At 48.5% G+C, this 20,080-nt stretch overlaps 3 protein-coding genes across 3 annotated transcripts; 1 reads left to right on the top strand and 2 right to left on the bottom strand.

Moving 5' to 3' along the window:
• Nucleotides 1-240: 240 nt before the first annotated feature.
• On the top strand, nt 241-2,187 carry LOC133151898 (secreted frizzled-related protein 2-like). The gene is made up of 3 exons (XM_061275304.1): nt 241-808; nt 890-970; nt 1,469-2,187. The coding sequence occupies exons 1-3, from the start codon at nt 286-288 to the stop codon at nt 1,774-1,776; spliced, it is 912 nt and encodes a 303-aa protein (XP_061131288.1). The 5' UTR covers nt 241-285; the 3' UTR covers nt 1,777-2,187.
• A 5,151-nt stretch (nt 2,188-7,338) lies between these two features.
• cpe (carboxypeptidase E) lies at nt 7,339-11,976 on the bottom strand. The gene is made up of 9 exons (XM_061275439.1): nt 11,578-11,976; nt 9,576-9,772; nt 9,331-9,498; nt 9,108-9,225; nt 8,863-9,045; nt 8,612-8,751; nt 8,441-8,540; nt 8,232-8,350; nt 7,339-8,009 (listed from the first exon to the last, which is right to left on the bottom strand). Exons 1-9 carry the CDS (start codon nt 11,804-11,806, stop codon nt 7,911-7,913), a joined length of 1,353 nt encoding a protein of 450 aa, XP_061131423.1. The 5' UTR covers nt 11,807-11,976; the 3' UTR covers nt 7,339-7,910.
• Nucleotides 11,977-16,560: 4,584 nt separating this feature from the next.
• On the bottom strand, nt 16,561-19,415 carry fgg (fibrinogen gamma chain). Its single transcript, XM_061275322.1, has 9 exons — nt 19,264-19,415; nt 19,132-19,200; nt 18,874-19,060; nt 18,330-18,414; nt 18,117-18,247; nt 17,557-17,690; nt 17,283-17,467; nt 16,933-17,210; nt 16,561-16,822 (listed from the first exon to the last, which is right to left on the bottom strand). The coding sequence occupies exons 1-9, from the start codon at nt 19,321-19,323 to the stop codon at nt 16,644-16,646; spliced, it is 1,308 nt and encodes a 435-aa protein (XP_061131306.1). The 5' UTR covers nt 19,324-19,415; the 3' UTR covers nt 16,561-16,643.
• Nucleotides 19,416-20,080: the final 665 nt, after the last annotated feature.

Here is a 20,080-nt window from a genome sequence, read left to right as displayed (position 1 = left end):
TGGTATGTCGCCGTCTAGTGGTCAAGAAAGAAACTACATCCCGAATTACAACAACAAAAAGAAATAGCGGGCGCAAACTGTTTTCCAAAAAGTTGAATCAAGTCTTTATTTGGGCAGAAATCATGTCAGACTCTTACAAGGCCTCACTCTCTTTTTTTTCCCCTATAGGAACGGTCCTTCTCAGCGACGCCCCCGCCCCAAGGACGCGGTCGGGACTCCTCCCAGAGTGTTGACTGAAGAAAAGTCTCTGGGAGAGACCCCCACTTGCAGTCTTGCGCGCACAAGATGACGCCGGCAGTGGCTTTGTCCGCGGCGTGGGCCCTGCTGCTGACGTCGTCGGCTTGGGCGTCCGCTGGCCCGTACGAGTCGGGCGGGGCGCGTGAGGAGTCGGAGGAGCGCCCGTACAAGCGCAGCCAGTGCAAAGCCATCCCAGCCTCGCTGCAGCTGTGCCGGGACATGGAGTACAGCGACATGCGTCTGCCCAACCTGCTGGGCCACGAGAGCATGAGCGAGGCGGTGCAGCAGGCGTCCTCGTGGATCCCGCTGGTGCACAAGCGCTGCCACCCGGACACCCGCAAATTCCTCTGCTCGCTCTTCGCACCCGTCTGCTTGCCCGACCTGGACGAGGCCGTCCGGCCGTGCCGCTCGCTGTGCGAGGGCGTGGAGCGCGGCTGCGCGCCCGTCATGGCCGCTTTCGGCTTCCCGTGGCCCCCCATGCTCGACTGCCGCGCCTTCCCGGCCGACGACGGCGAGCACTTGTGCATCCCGCCCACCGACGTCCGCAACGCCGTGCCTGACGCAGGAGAAGGTGCGAGTGACGTCTCTCGTCCTCCAAACACAACAAATTCACGAGGTTACACAAGTGTTGTTGTGTTTTTGTGTCTTTCAGTGCCCAGAGTGTGTGACGCCTGCAAGGAAACCGATGAAAATGACAACGAGATAGTGGACAGCTTGTGCAAAAACGATTTTGGTAAGCCCGCACGATTGACATTTCTTCAGTGTTATTGTTGATCTGTTTGAAAAACCTTCTACATTTTTCCAAACGTGCCAAGCTCAGACGAATTTTTTTTCATGTGTATCGGCAACAAGCAGAAATTAAAAAACAATTACCGTAATTTTCGGACTATAAATCGTGGTTTTTTTTTTCATAGTTTGGGTGGGGGGGGGGGTCGACTTATACTCAGGAGCGACTTATATACATATGTATGGGGTTTTTTTTCACTTTTTTGGGCATTTTATGGCTGGTGCGACTTATACTCTGGTGCGACTTATAGTCCGAAAATTACGGTACATTTGAGAGGCTGGCGTTAGACAATTCTCAGATTGAAAAATGCCTCCAAACGATTAATCGATGATTCAAGTAGGATTAAACCGATAATCGATTACACCAATCGCAACACTAATCTTTATTTTATCGTAAATATCTGGTCAGTTTGGATTGTAACAATGGCCTTTTTCTGTCTTTGAGCTCTAAAAATCAAAGTGAAGGAGATCTCGTACATGGACGGCGACACACGGATCGTGCCGGAGAACAAGAGCAAGACCATCTACAAGTTGCACGGCGTCAGCGAGCGCGACTTGCGCAAGACGGCGCTGTGGCTCAAAGACGGGCTGCGCTGCGTCTGCGACGAGATCAACGACATCAACGCCGCCTACCTGGTGGTGGGACAGAGGATGGACGACGGACGCCTGGTGGTCACCTCGCTCAAACGCTGGCAGAAGGGCCGCCGCGACTTCAAGAGGATTTCGCGGAGTATACGCAAGTTGCAGTGCTAAAAAAAAAATATATATATTTCAAAGTTCCACTGCCAGTTAAGCTTGTACAACTTTCTGAAAGTTCACTTAATGAATAAAATCACACTTAGCAAATATTTCCATATATGAAATGATTGTTGGAAAAAATGCAAATGATGTTTGTTATTTTTGTACTTCTGAATTTTTCTCAAGCCAAACATGAGAGCTAGCTGGCTATGTTCTCAGCTTTGTTAATTTTATGTTCATACTTGTGCATGACAGACGGAAACAAACATTTCCATTTCTTGACTCCATTTTTCATATTTGCTCTCCCGTGTTTATTTTCTACTTTATAAAGAATGATTTTGCTAATAATCACTTTGTTGTGTGCATGTGCAATATTCGGTTTTTTTTTCACCTTTGGTTTTGTACATATTAAAATTTGATCTTGTATTCACGTTTTTGGGACAATCAAATGGCATTAACATGTTAAGATGCAGTTTTGTCTGGTTATTTTGAATGATTTCAGCTTAAATGATTGATAAACACATTTAAGGTACCGTTTTTTTCCGTGTATAGTGCGCCCCCATGTATAGTACGCACCCCTAAAAATGGCATGCTGATGCTGGAAAAAAGCTTGTACCCATGTATAATACGCACCCATCCATCCATCCATCCATCTTCTTCCGCTTATCCGGGGTCGGGTCGCGGGGGCAGCAGCTTCAGGAGGGACTCCCAGACTTCCCTCTCCCCAGCCACTTCGTCTAGCTCATCCCGGGGGATCCCAAGGCGTTCCCAGGCCAGCTGAGAGACATAGTCTCTCCAGCGCGTCCTGGGTCGTCCCCGGGGTCTCCTACCGGTGGGACATGCCCGGAACACCTCCCCAGGGAGGCGTCCAGGAGGCATCCTGATGAGATGCCCGAGCCACCTCATCTGGCTCCTCTCAACGTGGAGGAGCAGCGACTCTACTCCGAGTCTCTCCCGGATGACCGAACTTCTCACCCTATCTCTAAGGGAGAGCCCGGACATCCTGCGGAGAAAACTCATTTCGGCCGCTTGTATCCGGGATCTCGTTCTTTCGGTCACGACCCATAGCTCGTGACCATAGGTGAGGGTAGGAGCGTAAATCGACCGGTAAATTGAGAGCTTTGCCTTTTGGCTCAGCTCTCTCTTTACCACGACGGACCGGTACAAAGTCCGCATTACTGCCGACGCTGCACCGATCCGCCTGTCGATCTCGCGCTCCATCCTCCCCTCACTCGTGAACAAGACCCCAAGATACTTAAACTCCTCCACTTGGGGCAGGATCTCATCCCCGACCTGGAGAGGGCATTCCACCCTTTTCCGATCGAGGACCATGGACTCGGATTTGGAGGTGCTGACCCTCATCCCGACCGCTTCACACTCGGCTGCGAACCGCTCCAGTGAGAGCTGGAGATCACGGCCTGAAGAAGCCAACAGCACCACGTCGTCTGCAAAAAGCAGAGACGCGATGCTGAGGTCCCCAAACCGGACACCCTCAACGCCTCGGCTGCGCCTAGAAATTCTGTCCATAAAAACTATGAAAAGAATCGGTGACAAAGGGCAGCCTTGGCGGAGTCCAACCCTCACTGAGAACGAATCCGACTTACTGCCGGAAATGCGGACCAAACTCTGGCATCGGTGATACAGGGACCGAACCGCCCTTGTCAGTTGGCTCGGTACCCCGTACTCCCGAAGCACCCCCCAGAGAACCTCCCGAGGGACACGGTCGAACGCCTTCTCCAAGTCCACAAAACACATGTGGACTGGTTGGGCGAACTCCCATGCACCCTCGAGGATCCTGCTGAGGGTGAAGAGCTGGTCCACTGTTCCACGGCCAGGACGAAAGCCACACTGTTCCTCCTGAATCCGAGGTTCGACCTCCCGACGGACCCTCCTCTCCAGCACCCCTGAATAGACCTTCCCAGGGAGGCTGAGGAGTGTAATTCCCCTGTAATTGGAACACACCCTCCGGTCCCCCTTCTTAAAGAGGGGAACCACCACCCCAGTCTGCCAATCCAGAGGCACTGTCCCCGATGTCCACGCGATGCTGTAGAGACGTGTCAGCCATGACAGCCCCACAACATCCAGAGCCCTTAAGAAATCCGGGCGGATCTCATCCACCCCCGGGGCCTTGCCACCGAGGAGTTTTTTAACTACCTCAGTGACTTCAACCCCAGCGATTGGAGAGTCCGCCTCAGAGTCCCCAGGCCCTGCCTCCACAATGGAAGGCGTGTCGGTGGAATTGAGGAGGTTTTCGAAGTATTCTCCCCACCGACACACGACGTCCCTAGTCGAGGTCAGCAGCACGCCATCTCCACTGTAAACAGTGTTGACGTTGCACTGCTTCCCCCTCCTGAGACGCCGGATGGTGGACCAGAATTTCCTCGAAGCCGTCCGGAAGTCATTCTCCATGGCCTCGCCAAACACCTCCCACGCCCGGGTTTTTGCCTCAGCAACCGCCGAAGCCGCGTTCCGCTTGGCCATCCGGTACCTGTCAGCTGCCTCGGGAGTCCCGCAGGCCAAAACGGCCCGATAGGACTCCTTCTTCAGCTTGACGGCATCCCTTACCGCCGGTGTCCACCAGCGGGTTCGGGGATTGCCGCCACGACAGGCACCAATGACCTTACGGCCGCAGCTCCGGTCGGCCGCCTCAACAATGGAGGCGCGGAACAAGGTCCACTCGGACTCAATGTCCCCCGCCTCCCCCGGGACCTGGGAAAAGTTCTGCCGGAGGTGGGAGTTGAAGCTCTTCCTGACAGGGGATTCCGCCAGACGTTCCCAGCAGACCCTCACAGAACGTTTGGGTCTGCCAGGTCGGACCGGCATCTTCCCCCACCATCGGAGCCAACCCACCACCAGGTGGTGATCAGTTGACAGCTCCGCCCCTCTCTTCGCCCGAGTGTCCAAAACATGCGGCCGCAAATCCGATGACACGACTACAAAGTCGATCATCGAACTGCGGCCTAGGGTGTCCTGGTGCCAAGTGCACACATGGACACCCTTATGTTTGAACATGGTGTTCATTATAGAAAATCCGTGTCGAGCACAGAAGTCCAACAATAGAACACCGCTCGGGTTCAGATCGGGGGGGCCGTTCCTCCCAATCACGCCCTTCCAGGTCTCACTGTCATTGCCCACGTGAGCATTGAAGTCACCCAGTAGAACGATGGAGTCCCCAGAAGGAGCGCTCTCCAGCACCTCCTCCAGGGACTCCAAAAAGGGTGGGTACTCTGAACTGCCGTTTGGTGCATAGACACAAACAACAGTCAGGACCCGTCCCCCCACCCGAAGGCGGAGGGAGGCTACCCTCTCGTTCACCGGGGTGAACCCCAATGTGCAGGCGCCCAGCCGGGGGGCAATAAGTATACCCACACCTGCTCGACGCCTCTCACCGTGGGCAACTCCAGAGTGGAAGAGAGTCCAGCCCCTCTCGAGAGGGCTTGAACCGGAACCCAAACTGTGCGTGGAGGCAAGTCCGACTAAATCTAGTCGGAACTTTTCTGCCTCGCACACCAGCTCGGGCTCCTTTCCAGCCAGAGAGGTGACATTCCATGTCCCAAGAGCCAGCTTCTGCAGCCGGGGATCAGACCGCCAAGGTCCCTGCCTTTGGCCGCCGCCCAGCTCACACTGCACCCGACCCCTTTGGCCCCTCCCACAGGTGGTGAGCCCATGGGAAGGGGGACCCACATCTCCTTTTCGGGCTTTGCCCGACCGGGCCCCATGGGCGGAGGCCCGGCCACCAGACGCTCGCCTTCGAGCCCCGCCTCCAGGCCTGGCTCCAGAGGGGGGCCCCGGTGACCCGCGTCCGGGCGAGGGAAATCTGTTTCCATGTGTATTCTTCATCATAAGGGGCTTTTTGAGCCGTGCTTTGTCTGGCCCCTCACCTAGGACCCGTTTGCCATGGGTGACCCTACCAGGAGCATGAAGCTCCAGACAACATGGCTCCTAGGATCATAGGGGCACGCAAACCCCTCCACCACGATAAGGTGACGACTCATGGAGGGGTAATAATACGCACCCAATTTTTATGAATTAAAAAAAAAAAAAAAAATTATTATTATTATTTTTTTTTAAGTCCCAATGATCGTCACACACGCAGGGAGGCAATGGGTCCCATTTTTATAGTCTTTGGTATGGTCTTAACTAGGCTGGATGTAATTTTTTTTGTTGGCGTTGATTTCTCCGACTGCCCGTAAACGCACCACCGCGCTCCGTGCGCGCACGGGACAGCAAACGAGCAGGTGATCGAGCAAGCGTCTGATACGAGAGCATTGCGGTCGCATGGAGCGTGTTTGAAGTGAACAGCAGAGACGAAAGGAACAAGGCAAAGTGTTGTGAAATAAAATATTACCTGTAATACGGATTTAGGTAGAGAACTGAACTCTCACTCTTTATATAGCTGACGTGTCTTGCGCATCCGTTTTGCGCATCTGTAATGGCGGCCTCCGTATGATATCCGGTTTGCGTGTGTGCGCGTGTGCGCGTGTGTGCGAGAGCGAGAGAGAGCGAGAGAGAGAGCGCAAGAGAGAACTCTCAACCGTAGCACGCCGCCGACCGCCCAACTGCACCGCGCTGGTAGCATTATTGTGACAGAGCCGTCGCTGAAATTTAGGAGATATTTTTAAAGTCCTGATGTACTTTCTAAAATTTAAGTGGACCTCAGTGCGCACTGCGCAGGGAGCTTAATTTGGTGCGGTCGCGCAACCGCAGCGCGCCGGGCGCTCACTGTCGCATTGCTTAAAGAGCGCCTTTGTGTTTTAGGATGAACAGCAGAGACCAAAGGAACAAGGCAAAGTGTTGTGAAATAAAATTGTACCTGTAATACGCATTTTGTTATTTGCTGATTGAAACTGCTAATTAAACTGTGAATTGAAACTAATAGGAAGAAAACAACTCTCGCTCTTAATATAGCTGACGTGTCTTGCGCATCTGTTCTGCGCATCTGTAATGGCGGCCTCCGTATGACGTCCGGTCCGCGATGGAGATTAAAAACAAACAATATTTGACAATAACACACCCTCAAGGATTGCACCATCGCATCAAACGATGTGTCGTCAATTATGTATTTTACTGACTAAGTGTGTTGGCCAGGATGGCTGAATGCGATGCGCGATTGACAACAAACAAGAAGAAAGGTGAGTTTTATTTCGGGGGAGATTTGTCATGTCTCGTCCCCAGTTTTGCTATGTGTCTAGGTTGCCATAGTTTCTGTTCGCGTCGCCCCTCTCTTCCTGTGTCACCTCAATCGATGTAACGTGTTTTGTATCTAAGTCCTGTCTGCCCCTCGCTCACCGTTGGATCATTGCATGTGTTACTGTCATTCTGTTCCTGTCTTTGGTAATGTCACCCTGTCTTTTTGTTCCACGACTTTGTCGGTCAGTCCTGTTGTTGGTTTTGTTGTACCATGACTTTCTTTAAAAAAAAAAAAAAAAAAGAAAATTAAAAAAAAAATTTCTTTGTACCCATGTATAATACGCACCCCAGATTTTAGGACAATAAATTAGGTAAATTTCGCGCACTATACACGGAAAAAAACGGTATACAATATGATGACGCAAAAATACACACTGTACACTCAGCCAACATAACCAGAGACTTTTATTTGTTGAATCAGTTTCATTCTTATATATGCTCGTTTTCCAACAGCTATACATTCATCATATCTTCCATACATGACATGTATGAGTTGATATTTTGCCTCGCGCATTCAAATGAAATGAAGAAAAGCTTTCACGGTTCCTTTTTGGGTGTTGCACCTTACGAAGGAATGGCTTTGGGTTTGCTTTTTTGACGTTACAAAAACACGCACGATCATTTCTCGCTATTCTTTAATAAATACAGTTGGATATATTTTCATAGATACACGTTTATATTCATAAGTCATTCTGTGCTCAGAGCCAGGCTGTGCTGTAATCATTGATGATCTTTTTTTAAAAGTCCTTATTGATTTGTGCGTTTTTGTGTCTTCAGCTCTCATTAATTAGTAGGATGGTTGCCGTGGTTACCACTCATCACGATAAACAACAAAATGACAGCAAACGAAACAAAGTTCCTTCTCTTTCGTGTGTGCGTGTGTGTGGAGATTATTCAAACATGAAGGAAGAAAAGAAAGAAAAGGACTGATAGGAGCCGGGCGTCATCCGGGCGTCCGTTTAGAAGTTGAGTGTCTCGGACATCATCTTCCACCAATCCATCAGCTCCTCCCTCTCCTCTTCCTTGCGCTCCATCAAAGACTCCAGCTCAAAGTCCACCTTCACAGAAACACAAATGGCATTGACAATATAAACAGTAAATGCCTGATGGTCCGTCATTGTCCTGCAGTGCCACCTAGTGGTGATTGAAGCACGTCCGGGTTGTTTTGGTCGGTCGAGGTAAAAAAAAGACTCAACTCAAAGAAGCACTGGGTATGTATAGCATATTTTTAAATGCATACATAGAACATGATTTTGTTTTTTTAATGCTTTTGTTCGTACCCTGGTCGCGGGGCTGTGCGGAACGGCCACCTTCTTGATGACGCTCAAGTATCCCGGAGCCGAGGCTGCCACCTTGTAGTTGCCGGGAGTCAGCAGACGCCAATAGTCGCCATCTTTGGCTAGAAAAAACACACCATTGTGTCCACTTGAAAGCGGCTGCGCTTGCTATGTATGTTGTCCAATGTTTTGAAACGAGTCCGCATGTCCACCTGTGGTGATGTCATGCTCGATGCCCTCCACAGAGATGGTGGCGTTGCTAACGGCGTTGCCCTGCAGGTCTCGCACGAAGCCCTTAACGCCACGATGAACCTGAACAACACGGAACGACGTCAACATCGTTCTGCTCACGTCCCGTAGCTATTTCGCGTCTGTCCGCCCACCTGCTCGATGTAGCTGACCAGCGAGTTGCGGTTCTGCCCCCAGTAGCTCTTGAGCAAGTCCTCGGCTGGGAATTTATCGCAGCTCAGCTCCAGCGTGATCTCGAAGCAGTTGCTGCTCAGGTAGTTGAAGTCCTGCATTCCTGCATAGCACCACCGGCAGCGGCTTGTTAGCGTATTTAGCAGTAGCTAAATGCTAACACCTGTTATTGGCATTCGTAGATGGAATTCTGAGTCCCGATCCGGTTTCTCACCGCCGGGAACGCTGTACCAGGCTCCTCCGTTGGTGATGCCGTCCTTGAAGCTGGAGTCGTCGTCGTTCTTGCGACAGGGCGCCCGCTGTGGGTCGGACATGACGGGGTTGTAGCTGGAGTAGGCCTTGGCCAGCGACTTGAAGATGGCGTCGTCGGGACTGGCGCTGTACTCGTGGGCCGAGCCTTCCGTGACAAACAGATTGTTGGTTTCGGTTCACGCTAGAGTTGTATGAATGTGATTTTACCGCTGCGGGTTTCATCGTAGGGGTAGTTGGCCACCACATCCCCGCCGTGCAGGTTAGCAGAGAGGACGAAGGGGATGTCCATGATCCAGTGGATCACTGCCTTGGTCTCGGGAGCCAGCTACAAATTGAGACAAGGCAACACTGACTTGCAGTTGTGTATGTATTATTTATCCTTGTCAAAATGAATCGACAATTAATCGGTTTGGGAGCGTCCTTGACCCACCTTGGTGTTTTCATCCACAGACTTCTTCATGTTTTGCAACAGATGGTTGTTGGCTCCACCTTCTCGTTCATTGACGTAGACGATTCTGTCCAGGTCGGGGAAGTTGCGGTTGAGGTCCACCCCCTGAGCGTTGGTACGGCCCACGAACCAGTCCTTCATCTCCCCGGACTGAACACAAAAACCGACAAGGTGACTTAAAAGCGCCGGCGCTCCTTCGAAGGCATCGTCGGCCCGCCCGAGGTCACCTGAGAGGCGGCTTTCTCGAATCCGTCCGGGTTCATGGAGGGCATGAGGTGGATACGCGTATTGTGGATCAGGTCTATGATGCTCTGGTTTCCCTGCTGGTACTGGTTGCAAAGGTACTGAGCCAGGTAGACCAAAAGCTCCCGGCCCACCGCCTCGTTGCCGTGCATGTTGGCGATGTACTTGAACTCCGGCTCGCCTGTCCACACACACAAGCTGTTACTCAAACGTCTTCACAACTATTAAGTAAGAACTTCTCGGCTGAGTAACACACACGCACGCAAACGTAGCACATCTGGTTCTCAGGTTATTTTTAAAACCTTCAATCTGGCTCCCATTCTGATTTATGATTTGAAGGCTGCAATTAACTATGTCCTCGTGTGGCATGAATGGTTTCCGGGGGTGCCCCTCCTCAAACAGAGTAGATCTAAAAAGTCTACACAACCAATTGGCAGCTTTGGGTGATCGAAAAATAGTGAGACCATTGAAAGTCAGACCTCAAATAAAGTTAACCAGTGTAAAAAGTTAAAAACAACAAAAACAGCTTGTACAAAACAGCAACATGGGGAAAAGATGACGGAAAAAAACAAATTTGGCCTTCAGAAGCTGTTACAGAATCATTTTTTCCACACTTTCTTTGCCAATTTATACAGAACAGGAGCATAGAACAAGGATTTGTGACATGCTACATAATGTCCAGGACGTGTCTAATAATCTGGCGTGTCATTTTGTCCACAGCAGCTTGTCATTACGGTTTCTGCGGCGGCGGCATCATGACGTCATCGGGGAGGTGGGGCGGGGGGAGAGGATGGAGGGGAAGGGCGGGCGCCCGCAGTTGCCGTGGCAACCGTGAAAGGGTAGACTGGGTTGTCAGGTGACCAGCGGAAACACACAGAAGAACCCTCTGACAGATGGCAGCTTCCGAACAGATGCAGAATCGGGTGGGCGACGGTGGAGGATCGGATGGGAGGGGCTGAAGGCGGGGGCGGCTCTACTCTCTCCCGAGACGGCCCATGCACGAGCCAACCACGAGCCGGCGGTCGGCTCAGCACGCTAAGCCGATCTGTTGCCACGGTGACCGCTATTTCCGCCCCGCCTTAGCCAGGCACCTTGAGGGGAGCTATAAAAACATTGCTGCACTGTTTTGGTCATAGCCATGTTGGCGGCCAGACATCTGTTAGCAATAGAAAGCTCCACAAACTTTTATTCCCACATGCATACACGGAAAATCTACCAACGTCCACTAAATTGTGTTTTAATCTGACAGATATGATCTGGAGAACGGCTGATATGCATAGCGACGAGCTTGACGCTTGAGTACTCCGATACCAAGTAATCGATACCACTAATACGTCTGAAACATAAAATTTGTACGATACCGATGACAGCTCATTTTAAAGAAAGACCTTTCAATTAGCTCTGATAAAAGGCAGAAGAGTCAGTCTACAATAGAGAAAGCCAAAGGAAAGCACAAACAACTTACTCTTAATTTAGGGTTCGTTTGTGATAAACTAACAAAAGTGCTCAACTGTCAAGTTGAGTTTTTGTTCATGACATAACTGCAAAGTAAAAACTCGATGATGCGTTCAAAAAATAGATCTAATTAATTATGCACTGAATAATAATATACATAGTCAACCGAAGCAGGTAAAATCATTGCAAGTCACCATTATGACGTCATTTGGCGAATGATGATTCTGTTTGGCGTTATGCAATTGTTTGTGGCTCGTGACATGAAACGCTGCACCTGCTCGGCTTCACAATGGCGTAGGAGCTTTCAACTCACAATCCCCACCGCGGATCGGCATCGAGCTGCAAAATGGCGACTGAGCTTTTTTTTTGGGTGGGTGGGGGGTGGGGGGCGATAGAGAAATGCGCTTTTACGCACGGCTACCGATCGCATCAACACCTGCAGAACGACCCCACCAAAAGGCTGCGGCGAAAATAAATGCAGCTAAAACCACCTTTGGTTGCCAAATGTCCAGATTAACCAAACGGACTGACCCGGTTCGTGCGTGCCAGGGTTGTCGGACATCTCGAGGACGAGCATCTCGCGGCCTTCGAAGCTCTCGCCGATGGTGTAGATGCGCGCGATGGTGGGACATTGCAGCCACACGGACACCAAAGCCTTGCGCAGCTCATCGTAGCGGTGGTACTCGAAGGAGATGTCGCCATCCGCCGACAACGCGCGCGACGTCGCGCCCGCCAGCACCAGCAAGAGGAGCGCCTTCATGGCCGTTGTGGGATGCTTGGCGTCCGGCTAAAAAAACAAGGATGCTGGGCTCGCTGGCTGGATGGACGAATGAATGGTGGGTGGTTCTTCGTCTTCTCTTCCTTTGCGCTCGGCTGGGATGCGTACCTGAGTAAATCAGCGTCAAGCTACAAACCAGGAGACGAGCACGTCCGGTGTACCCCTTCAAAATTAAAGACAATGACGTGCTTTGAATGGTAACTTGTGCGAGAACTCCCCGCCCGCGACACACGCTGGCGGATTTTTCTCACTTCCTGTTTGGTTGCTGCTGCTGCATGCTAACCTGACGCAGCAGTCTGTGTGCGTGCGCGTGCGCGAGCGAGCGAGTGCCGCTTGCAGGGGTGTCGTTCGTCCGTGCGGACATATGGAGGAAAACCGACTCTATATTTACCACATAGGGCAGTGCTTCTCAAATAGTGGGGCGCGCCCCCCTTGGGGGGCTGCTATTCCTGGGGGGGCGCGTGTGACCCTGGGGAACAGGCTTTTTTTTTGGCAGTACTAGAATAAAGTGTAATTGCGCGTTTACTACAGCAGGGGGCAGTGGCGCTCTCATTGTTACTTCTGTCACGTTTGCGACAGTGCAACATTTTACGACTTACAAGACAAGTTAGGATAGTCACGGTGGGGAGGGGGGGCGCGAATAGTTTTCTTCTTGCTAGGGGGGGGCGTAACAGAAAATAATTGAGAAGCACTGGGTTAAATAAAGGTTAACCTAAAAAAAAAAAAAAAAGTGAACCCTGAACTTTGAACCCGCGGTGACCCCGCGGTGACCCCGTGGTGACCCCTGGGTGACCTTTGAACCCTGAACTTTCAACTCTAGTTAAAAGTCGAAAATGTGCACATGACCCCGTGAACTTTGAACCGACCTTTGACCCCTGGGTGAACTTTGAACCGTAAACTTTGACCTTTGACCCCTAGCTAATTACGTTTTTTTTTTTTTTTTAAACCGGCATAGCAGAACGATCCATGGTCTTCAGATGCCGCGCTGTCGCCATCTCCTGGTCAGTTAGTGAAATGCTTTTGCTGATGTTTTTTTTTCTCTCAATTAAAACAAATCAATTAGCCAGTTGGTTTTCTTTATTTAATATCTATTATCAGACAAAACCAAATTGTGAATCAGTCACCTAGGCTATAGCAGAACAAACAATCCATGGTCTTCAGATGCCACGCTGTCGCCATCTCCTGGTCAGCTAGTGAAATGCTTTTGCTGTTTTTTTTCCCTCTCAATTCAAACAAATCAATCAGCCAGTGTGCTTTCTTTATTTAATATCTGATATCAGACAAAACCAAATTGTGAATCAGTCACCTAGGCTATAGCAGAACAAACAATCCATGGTCTTCAGATGCCACGCTGTCGCCATCTCCTGGTCAGCTAGTGAAATGCTTTTGCTGTTTTTAAAAAAAAAAAAAAAAAAAAAGTGAACCCTGAACTTTGAACCCGCGGTGACCCCGCGGTGACCCCGTGGTGACCCCGTGGTGACCCCTGGGTGACCTTTGAACCCTGAACTTTCAACTCTAGTTAAAAGTCGAAAATGTGCACATGACCCCGTGAACTTTGAACCGACCTTTGACCCCTGGGTGAACTTTGAACCGTAAACTTTGACCTTTGACCCCTAGCTAATTACGTTTTTTTTTTTTTTTAAACCGGCATAGCAGAACGATCCATGGTCTTCAGATGCCGCGCTGTCGCCATCTCCTGGTCAGTTAGTGAAATGCTTTTGCTGATGTTTTTTTTTCTCTCAATTAAAACAAATCAATTAGCCAGTTGGTTTTCTTTATTTAATATCTATTATCAGACAAAACCAAATTGTGAATCAGTCACCTAGGCTATAGCAGAACAAACAATCCATGGTCTTCAGATGCCACGCTGTCGCCATCTCCTGGTCAGCTAGTGAAATGCTTTTGCTGTTTTTTTTCCCTCTCAATTCAAACAAATCAATCAGCCAGTGTGCTTTCTTTATTTAATATCTGATATCAGACAAAACCAAATTGTGAATCAGTCACCTAGGCTATAGCAGAACAAACAATCCATGGTCTTCAGATGCCACGCTGTCGCCATCTCCTGGTCAGCTAGTGAAATGCTTTTGCTGTTTTTTAAAAAAAAAAAAAAAAAAAAAGTGAACCCTGAACTTTGAACCCACGGTGACCCCGCGGTGACCCCGTGGTGACCCCGTGGTGACCCCGTGGTGACCCCTGGGTGACCTTTGAACCCTGAACTTTCAACTCTAGTTAAAAGTCGAAAATGTGCACATGACCCCGTGAACTTTGAACCGACCTTTGACCCCTGGGTGAACTTTGAACCGTAAACTTTGACCTTTGACCCCTAGCTAATTACGTTTTTTTTTTTTTTTTAAACCGGCATAGCAGAACGATCCATGGTCTTCAGATGCCGCGCTGTCGCCATCTCCTGGTCAGTTAGTGAAATGCTTTTGCTGATGTTTTTTTTTCTCTCAATTAAAACAAATCAATTAGCCAGTTGGTTTTCTTTATTTAATATCTATTATCAGACAAAACCAAATTGTGAATCAGTCACCTAGGCTATAGCAGAACAAACAATCCATGGTCTTCAGATGCCACGCTGTCGCCATCTCCTGGTCAGCTAGTGAAATGCTTTTGCTGTTTTTTTTCCCTCTCAATTCAAACAAATCAATCAGCCAGTTGGCTTTCTTTATTTAATATCTGATATCAGACAAAACCAAATTGTGAATCAGTCACCTAGGCTATAGCAGAACAAACAATCCATGGTCTTCAGATGCCACGCTGTCGCCATCTCCTGGTCAGCTAGTGAAATGCTTTTGCTGTTTTTTAAAAAAAAAAAAAAAAAAAAGTGAACCCTGAACTTTGAACCCGCGGTGACCCCGCGGTGACCCCGTGGTGACCCCGTGGTGACCCCGTGGTGACCCCTGGGTGACCTTTGAACCCTGAACTTTCAACTCTAGTTAAAAATCGAAAATGTGCACATGACCCCGTGAACTTTGAACCGACCTTTGACCCCTGGGTGAACTTTGAACCGTAAACTTTGACCTTTGACCCCTAGCTAATTACGTTTTTTTTTTTTTTTTTTAAACCGGCATAGCAGAACGCTCCATGGTCTTCAGATGCCGCGCTGTCGCCATCTCCTGGTCAGTTAGTGAAATGCTTTTGCTGATGTTTTTTTTTCTCTCAATTAAAACAAATCAATTAGCCAGTTGGTTTTCTTTATTTAATATCTATTATCAGACAAAACCAAATTGTGAATCAGTCACCTAGGCTATAGCAGAACAAACAATCCATGGTCTTCAGATGCCACGCTGTCGCCATCTCCTGGTCAGCTAGTGAAATGCTTTTGCTGTTTTTTTTTCCTCTCAATTAAAACAAATCAATCAGCCAGTTGGTTTTCTTTATTTAATCTCTGATATCAGACAAAACCAAATTGTGAATCAGTCACCTAGGCCAGTGCTTCTCAAATAGTGGGGTGCGCCCCCCTTGGGGGGCGCGGTGCTATTCCTGGGGGGGCGCGTGTGACCCTGGGGAACAGGCTTTTTTTTTTGGCAGTACTAGAATAAAGTGTAATTGCGCGTTTACTACAGCAGGGGGCAGTGGCGCTCTCATTGTTACTTCTGTCACGTTTGCGACAGTGCAACATTTTACGACTTACAAGACAAGTTAGGATAGTCACGGTGGGGAGGGGGGGCGCGAATAGTTTTCTTCTTGCTAGGGGGGGGCGTAACAGAAAATAATTGAGAAGCACTGACATAGGGGGAAGGAGAACCTACTAATATTCATATTCATATACACAAAAATATCTCGGGCTGGTAGTGATGTGCATTCCAGTTCGTTTAATTGAACTGAATCTTTAGAATCACTCCCTCACTGACTCGTTCACTCACAGATCCGTTCAGTTGATGGTGAACGGGAAGTTATGTCTTTTTCTTCGTTTTGTTTTACGGCGAGGTGGCACCAGCTTTAATGCGCATTACCGACACCTACTGGTTGAAGTCATATGAACAGAATAAAGTGATTCCTAAAGTGATTCGTACACTCTCATTCACGAAAAGGATTCGTTCCTTTGAACGAATCGTTCACTCACGAGCCAACGCTAGACCACGGTTGCCGTAATGCTAGAAAACGATCCGACCTTGTAATTTACCAGTCGTACTAAAACGTACTGAAACATTTTGGCAGAGCACTATGTACAACCAGTATGGATCAACAAATCCATCAATTGAGCCATGTATAAGGCGCACCGGACTATAATTATAGTTCGGAAAATAGGGTACTTTTATTTTTAAATTGACCAATTAATTAGGCACGTTTGTGACAAAATCAATTCACTAGTTAATTTGTGCGTCTTAAGTTCAAAGTTTAGTGTACTCGATGTACTAACTCATGTTTACCAATTAATAGTTAACCAAATGAAGAGATGCCTCAAAACAAATTTGCTAGTAGATGAAGTAGGCTGGTACAAACAGTTCTTTTTAAACAATCAGAATCATCATTTTTGTGATTTGTGAATCTGAAAAAAAAGGCCAGTTGAAAAGAATCCCGAAAGACACCGAAATATATGAGCTAGATTTATGACCTGCAGCTTTCCAACACCAGGGGGCGCCCTTGGCTAGACAGTCGAAAATTTCATTGGTACAGGGCACACAATGAAATCTCAGAACTAGCGAGCGTTTCCTTGTGCTTAGGGACCAGTGCTGTGCAAAAGGGGGGGCTCGGGGGTCACCCACCTGGAGATAAGCAACCGATTTACGTACGCTTGGCAAAAACAAAACTTTATTCAGAGCTTCAAACAATAACGAACAACGACAATAAGGTTCCTTAATAAAGTTTGTTTTTAAACCACTCCAAACTGCTTCACACCCGCCTGCTGTCCGCCACCTGCCGCGATGCGTGTTACGGGGATGATCTTCATGGTGGTCTCCTTCAACGAGTACCAGCGGTTGTGCCACGTCACCCAGATGATGCCGTTGTCATAGCCGTAGTCGCCGGCGTCCTTTTCGGTGTAGCGCCCACCTGGAGGATGTCCAAAAATGAACCCAATTCACTATCGGTTACTATCATTTTACTTACTGGATCAGAACTTTTACTCGAGTACTTGAAGTGTGACTACTTGATCAACCCACCCTGGTAGTATTTTCCGTTCAAATGGGCGGCGTGGCAGCGGTTCATCCACCAACCCGAGCCGTCCTGCTGGGCGCAGTTGCCTTCGTACTTGTCGTTGTCCTTGTCGAAGGTGCTGAATTGCATGCCGTTGTGCGACGTGTAGGTCATGTCACTGGGATCGTCGCCAAAGTCAAAGCCGTTGAAGGCGTCACCCGCGTCGCCGCCAAAGTAGTAGCCGTAGGTCAGGCGGTACATGTCGATCTCCGGCCCCACCCGGAACATGGCGTAGTCGGCGTGCCTGCAAGGGACGTTGGCGTTCACGTCGAGAGATTTGTTTACGTTTGCGGCCCGATGTGGTCGGGGGGCGTACTTTTTGTTGCCGTCCCAATCGACCAGCTCTATCCTGAGCACCATTGGGATGCTGCTGCTGACGGACAGCAGGTGGATCTTCTCGTTGCCGAGCCAGAACTCGGTGCTGTCGTCGGGGGAGAGGTGGCCGAAGCCCTCCTTGTACTGGATCCAGTCCTTGTGGAAGTTCACGCTACCATCCCGCCTCTAAAGATGCCATAAAAAAAAAAAAAAAAGCTCATTTAGCCGTTCTCAGATTTGAATCAACGCTAACGGACTTTTGAGAAGCTACAAACCCTCTGGATGACGGTGAAGCCGCGCCCAAAGCTGTCAATCTCGCAGTAGACCAGGAACTGTTGGGTGGCTTGGGCCGGCTTGACGTAGTAAATACCGCTGATGGTGGCACCTTTGTTGGCGATCTCCTGGCAATCTGATCAAGAAAAAACAACAACATTATGTAGTCAGTCAGAACCAGAGAAAAGAACCTGATCTTGATGAAGTTAAAAAAAAAAAAATGGAGTAAAAAAAAAAAAAAAGATCTAAAATTTGATTGCAGTTTCAATTGGCCTTGAAATTTTTTTAATTTATATTTTTATATATTTATCAAATATATATATCTAATAATTTAATTTAATATTTGGTATTTTAAATTGGTTTTACAACAGTCACAAACTGCAGTGCGTTTGTTCCCGCTACTTCGCGCCAAATTCCATCTGTTTACCTTCCGCTTACGTAACATATTGATTTTTGCTGCCTCTGACTAAACACTGAAAGGGTACAAATGTTGGGAAACAATCTAAAGGTCATCTCGTGTGCGCGTGGGCGAGTCAGGGCACCATTTTTGTCAAGTGTGTACCTGTTCCTGTGATGGGCTGAATCTCAACGCTGTCCATGCAGGGCTCGCTGCACGTCTTCTGCAGCTGGGTGGAGAGCATCTTCAAGTCCGCCATTCGCCTCTCGTTGGCGGTGACCGCATCATCCAGTTCGCTGTGGCAAAAGTCATGCTAGGTTCGAAAATGTTCTCATGGTATTTCAAAACAAAGCTCAAAGTTGGCTTTGGTCCACTTACTTTATTTGCTGCTCTTGTTCAATGATGATCCTATCAAAGCGAACTACGTCATCCAGCATATTGGACGACCTTTGGAAGTAGACGTCTACAAAGACAAGTCGGACATGTTTGACGTGACTTTTCATTTCTGCTCTGGCCCGTCGTTCCATTCAAAAAACGATCGGTCCAATGTAATCATATCCTCGTATAATATCTTACAATACTGTATAAAATAAATATAATTCTCGACCTGTGCGATAACGATACGGTATGATATATCGAGATACAGGGCTCCGTTTTAGGCCCACTATTGTTCTCAATGGACATTAAAGAGCATTGATTGCATGTAGATATTATGACACTGTAGCATGATATTATTTGATTTGATATTTGGATGACTTGTTCAAAAATGAAAAAAAAAAAGATTTCATAGTCATTTTTTGCAGAGGATAAAGAATGTGTGCAAATTTTCTTTCGACTCTTCTTGCACCGTTCGTGTTTCGAGCTCCGCTTGCTGTAACAACAACAATGCTAATTGTTAGCTAGTTGAAGATGAGCAACTTACCAGGGTTGATGCTCTTCTGGACCGTTTGAATGCTGTCTTTCATGTAAATGACCTCTTGTTGTGCTCCCTGCGTCAGGTTGGTGATGCTCTCCAGATCATTTTGCAGAGCGTCCAGCTTGTCGTGGGCACTGGACGTGTATTTTTGCATGTAGTCGGCCACGCCGCACGTGGTGGGACAGTACTTGCCCTGAAACGGCGACTCAGCACATCGGTGACGACGCTCGGTGATTCGGCGGGCGGCTTCGGGCGCGTACTCACAAAGCCGTCGTTGGGGTGGCACGTCATGCTGTTGTCGTTTCTGACGCCAATGTTGTCTCCTCGGATTTGCTAGAATTCAAAAAATAAATTGTTTTGACCAAAAAGGCAACGACAATTTTGTTTTGGACTTACGGCGGACGCCATGGAGAAAAGCAGCATCAGCCCAGCGTGGGCCACCAGTGATGAAGCCATTTTGGGGTCCGGCTCTTGGTCCTTCTCGCTCAGTGTGAAGCTCTTCCACTCACTGCCACCGTGTATTTATCGGGGACAAGGTCCTCTGCGGGCTGTTTGACGAGAGGTACAAACGTCAACAACACACACACACACACACACACTGACCATGACTCAAACGTCCACTCGGATCATTTCCCAGATTTGAGTATGTTGACGTTCCTTCTATAATTGATAAATAAGTGCGAGATGTTCAAACTTCTGTCTTATCATTGCTTTTAAAGTTATCCTAAATATGATTAAAAAAAAAAAAAAAGTTTTAATTCTTTTGAAGAACCCCAAAACCTAATGTAGCCCTTTATGGATCAAGGAAGCATATCGCTGGGGCCTTGAGACAACATAACCTTTTTCAAAATGCGTTCTAGTAACGAGAAAAATCTATAATATTGTACCGTAATTTTCGGACTATAAGTCGCACCGGAGTATAAGTTGCACCAGCCATAAAATGCCCAAAAATGTGAAAAAAAACATATATATGTATATAAGTCGCCCCCCCCACCCAAACTATGACAAAAAACGCGACTTATAGTCCGAAAATTACGGTACTTGAAGGTAACACGCAGTAATGATGTCACTAAATTGAATGTAAAGTCATAAATTGTTGACTTTGTGCCTTGGCCTTCCCTCTGCCTGACCCGCTTTTATGACACGCAGGCCCGAGGAGAAGACGGATGTCGATCCTGAAGAGCGACCCCAGCGTGAACCGGCGGGCGGACCT

Source organism: Syngnathus typhle, linkage group LG3 (genome assembly GCF_033458585.1).
Source record: "Syngnathus typhle isolate RoL2023-S1 ecotype Sweden linkage group LG3, RoL_Styp_1.0, whole genome shotgun sequence".
Taxonomy (NCBI): Eukaryota; Metazoa; Chordata; class Actinopteri; order Syngnathiformes; family Syngnathidae; genus Syngnathus; species Syngnathus typhle.
The sequence above is the reverse complement of the archived record's forward strand: the minus strand, read 5'-3'. Positions and strand labels throughout refer to the sequence as shown.